The 4,687-nt window shown below is 40.8% G+C and overlaps 1 protein-coding gene across 1 annotated transcript; it reads right to left on the reverse strand.

Moving 5' to 3' along the window:
* Positions 1–299: 299 nt before the first annotated feature.
* Positions 300–4,303, reverse strand: LOC147730549 (gamma-crystallin-3-like). The gene is made up of 3 exons (XM_086958588.1): positions 4,265–4,303; positions 3,102–3,344; positions 300–641 (listed from the first exon to the last, which is right to left on the reverse strand). Exons 1-3 carry the CDS (start codon positions 4,301–4,303, stop codon positions 366–368), a joined length of 558 nt encoding a protein of 185 aa, XP_086814714.1. The 3' UTR covers positions 300–365.
* Between the last annotated feature and the right edge of the window lie 384 nt (positions 4,304–4,687).

Here is a 4,687-nt window from a genome sequence, read left to right on the forward strand (position 1 = left end):
TACGGTGCATTCCTGCCCTTTCACTTTGGGTAGGGCAGTGCAGCAAGCTGACTTGCTGCGCTGCCCTACGCCAAATCCCCATAAATGAGGGCCTAGGTGTGCAGACCACTTAAATTTGCATGAGTATGCTTGTAGTGCAGGGAGGGGTTATATTGAAAACATCCCTGATGTGTCTTTAAAGGTCTCATCATTTATGTTATAAAGGTATAATTTCTTGGCTTGTAATTTCTCAACATGGTAGCCTCAATGATAGTGCGAGTTGCAAAGTTTAATCATAAAAAAGACAAATTTGCTTAATATAAATGTTCTTAAGACTTTATTTCTTAATGTTCAAACAGTATATTTTGATTTACAACAACGTGGCTTTAATAGGTTTCCCTCATTCTTCTGAAAGAACCAACCCTGGGGCTCATGGCTCCCCAGTCGCTGTATCTCTTGTACTCTCCTGGCCTCAGGTAGTACTGGCGTCCTCTGTAGTTGGGCTCTTCATAGAACACCCAGTGCCCCTCAAGCACATTACAGGAGTGGATGTCATTGTAATTGAATTGTTCATGAACATGGGGACAGTCTTCGGAGAACTCCATCATGTGGCCACCAAAGTTCTCTCGTTCATAAATCCTTATGTTGTAGGAGCCACGGTGCTGAGAAACAAGTAGGAAAGAAAGGAAAAAATAGGGAAAATTATTGCACGTTTTGAAACAACTTGTATTACAAAATTTAGGGAGGAGGAATTACATATGGTTGCCTAGTTCTGGTATTCCCGCACCGAAAGGAGTTTCATGTAATTTAAATTGAGAATAACCTCATCCTTTTAGACTTATTCTATTGTAGAGGGATTCATGTTGCACAGGGCTGTTTGAAGAAGATAACAGAGTGTCCAAAGTTCAAAAATGTTTCTTTAAAATGTGTTGGGAATCAGATCGAAGTTCTTTACTCGTATTACAAATGGTTACTGGAGTCCCTCGCTGCTCCAATTGAAGCAGAGCAGGAGAAGTCGACACCCTTCAAATATAAAAGCAGCTAAGAAATTGGATTAATTACTAGCAAACGCTCGCCGGCAAAACATTACAAAAAAAAATAATAATAATAATAATAATAATAATCCACCTTCAGTGCAGGGATGAGAATATCATGAAACTTCATCTTGTATGAAATGTAAGATTATTTTTAATTTTTTGTAAGGTTTGGAAAAATTACAAAATTGTCAATATTGAAAAAGCACGAAAGAACACGCTGAAAGTAGATTTTGTAGCACAAGACCCCAACCCACCATTCTTTTCTTTCATTAAATTGTCCTATGAAAAGCGTTTTTATGGGTAACTTCTCCCGCTAAAACGTTTTAACAAGAAATGTGTGCTCCATTTTTATACATTTCCTAATAATTCCATGACATACAAGCTTTGCCTCAAATTGTCTCAAAAGACTTTGCAGGCAACATTATTATTTGTTGTACCCCGCCATGGGGCCACATAATTAGTGCTGGATGAAACTCTCAGTAAGTGAGTTCCAATGACCTATGGATCTCTTTGAATTATTGGAAGTGGAAGTGGTCTATAATGTTATTTCAACACCCACATCTCTTTTGGAGATGTGTTCGTAATTTGAAATCATCCACATGGTTAAATGTCTTTGGTTGTCAGGTCCATGAGACTTTGGTTGCCGTGAAATAGTGTCCACAATTCGACATTTGAGAGACAGCAAGTATTTCCAAATCTGCTGATAGGTGTTCTGAGGTTTGATGAGGTTAAGAAACCACTTAATGGTTTTAATATAAAATGAAAAATAAGAACAGGGTTCCCTGCGGCGCCCTTATTCAATGCTTAAGTAACACCTGCTAGGATCAATCAATGAATATCACACAACATTACTGATAAGTATTATTTTCTGCTTTACCCCGCTTCCAAGGAATACTTGGTTGCCCCTCCTTATTACTCTAGCTGGCAATACACAATATATATTTGTGTGTCAGTACTTTGCTGTTTGGTGTTTGTTTTCTGACTTTTGTAGGCTCCTTTTAGAGTTATTTTCCTTTCCTTACTTTTGCAGTTTCTGCTTGGAGTTTTTGCTTTGGGTTTTACTTTTTAAAATGTATTTGAAATTAAGAGAGTGGTTGCACTGGTAAACGTTAATCTAGCCCGCCTGAGGTTTGTGTTGGTTAAATGAGTTCCTCCTTGGAGTCAGAAGGAGAGAGTTCTAGTGGGTACCCTGGTAGAGAAATAAATGGAAGGGGCAGCAGGTGGGTATCTTGATGAGGTTTAAGTGGTGCACTTGCTCAAGGAAAAGGGAGAGGCCTAAGATGGCATTTTTCGATTGAATGTAGGTTTCTATCAATGATGTAAGAGACACCAGTTTCTGGGAAGAGAAGTGTCAAGGGATCATTGGGGAACATAACCCCAAATATGCTGCCATAAACCTCATTCCAGGTTTCATACTTCATCTTTCACATCCACAGGAATTCCTCATTTGCTTGGGGAACACAAATGAGTTAATTATCCTATATGCACTTATATGATTTGCTCCTGCAGAAAAGCAATTTTCCTGGATCCTTTGCTTTACCTAGAGTTATCACACAATTTTATAAGGCATTACACAATGCTTCTTAGCCAGTATAATTTGAAAACTGTGCAGTAAACATATTTGTTGATCTCATCTTTAAAAGAATTCTCAGGGCAGAATTCTCCCAGGTTGCCTGACAGCGCCAGATGTGTTTTGCGATATACACCGGGTAATGTTATATGGAGCTACAGTTAGTTCCCAGATTGGGTCTCCCTTGTGTCCAATACTCCAGAGACGCAGTAAGGCCACTCACTGGGAATTGTAATAAGCTGTGCTCTCCACTAGAAGTGTCCCAATGAGTGACCCACGTTTATTACCAAATTACTGATGACAACTAGGCAATAATTAAAATGAATCACTGAAATAGATTTGAGAGCAAAGATAGTTTTCTACCGAGTTTGTAAGCATTGAACCCAAAGTGGTTCCTGTCACTTCTGTAAAATATTGTTCATTTCTCAAAATACTCCCAAAACTCAGTTTCTCAAAGATGCAGAATGCTGATTTCCAATGTAAAAGTTATGTACCAAAATAAAATGACTACTTACTTGTGGAGTCAAGCGACAAGACCGAATGGAGTCATTGAAACCCATCCAGTGGTGGAACTCTGGGTAGTCCCCCCTTCTTAGAAAGTACTGGCGCCCCCTAAAGTTGGGTTGCTCATACAGCATCCAGTTGCCACTTTCAACTCGGACGGAGTTGCAGCGGCTGAAGTAGGGTTGCAGGTCAGCGCAGTCGGAGCTGCACTCGTGGGAGCGGCCCTGGAAGTTCCTGTCCTCGTAGAAGGTGATCTGTTGTAATAAAATAACACGAGTTGTCAATATGCTCTGTAAACTCACATAAACTGTTACTAAAATAATTTCTTATAGAAACAAGGAGAAAGTATTGAGGAAGGCACAAGTGAAGTCTTACACCTGGTTGGAATAGCCACGTTATTATACAGGGGAATAAACAGAAACTTTAGCTATGTATCTTTCAATGTTTAGGGTCATATTTATTATCGGGCAGTGCCACCTTTGCACCATGCAATGGGGTGCAAAAGCAACCCAACCCTCAAGTTTGATTCATCAAGCCATGCAAGGCCCCCTTGCGTGGCCCTGAGTGACTTGATAAATTGATAGTAACGCAACACAGCGCATATTGCTGTGCTGCGTAACTCTGCCCTGGGAAGGCGTTCCATGGGTAGAGCATGGTGTTTTTCACGCATCCACCCATGGATTCTGAAGCATTCCCAGATTTACCACTACTGGTAGACCTGGGAATGTGTCAGAATGCTATGCCTTCCCAGGGGAGGCATAACGAGGAGAAATATCTTTATTCTCCTCATAACTTCCTCTATCTTTTTGTGCTGCATCCTGCACACACATAGACAGAGGAACAAGCCTCAGATGATTGATTTTGTGCAGGAAGGTGTCCCATCCCAAACAAAAACAATCCTGCTTACAGCGCAGTGACCCTTAGACCATGGTGCACATTGTGCATCAGCCCTGGGAAAAGACAGGAAAGCGCCATATTATGCTAAATGCGGAGCATTTCTGCCCTTTCCCCTGTCACACAGCGCAACTATGTGAAGAATAAGTACTGATGCATAACTCTCTGCTCAGAAGCCCACAGCCAGCGCCATTAAATGTCGGTGCGTCATATACCAAGACTGCGTAGTCTTCAATCCACCTCATACCGCTTTAATACGCGACCTGACAACATCTCTCACCTTTCCCATGTTGGCTGCAGAAGTGTAGCGCGTCCTCATTGACGGGACTGCAGTCACAGCAGCCCTTTTAAACGCCCGGGAGCCCTACTTCCGGGTCAGTAAACAATATGTTGGAGATTTTTTCTGAACAGTGGCGTGAATGTATAGGCCATTCAGTTCTAACATACATTGCAGGAGAGAATGTTCTGCATTTGTTTAACGCTGTTGTTATCTATGCTTAGAGTGAAAAAAGAAATTGCTTACAGGAAAGAAAAATTTAGGTTTGTGCAGCTTTAAACGCACCACGGGATAGACCGTTCAAAAATGCTACTTACTGCTTCTGGTTTAGGTTACTCTGCTTTATTTTGTAATGTTGCAGACTATGCAATTGCTGCAACCCTATAGAACTTTTTTTGTGTAAAATTAAAAGGAAATCAGAATGCA

This window comes from Lissotriton vulgaris, chromosome 2_1, assembly GCF_964263255.1.
Source record: "Lissotriton vulgaris chromosome 2_1, aLisVul1.2, whole genome shotgun sequence".
NCBI classification, from domain to species: Eukaryota; Metazoa; Chordata; class Amphibia; order Caudata; family Salamandridae; genus Lissotriton; species Lissotriton vulgaris.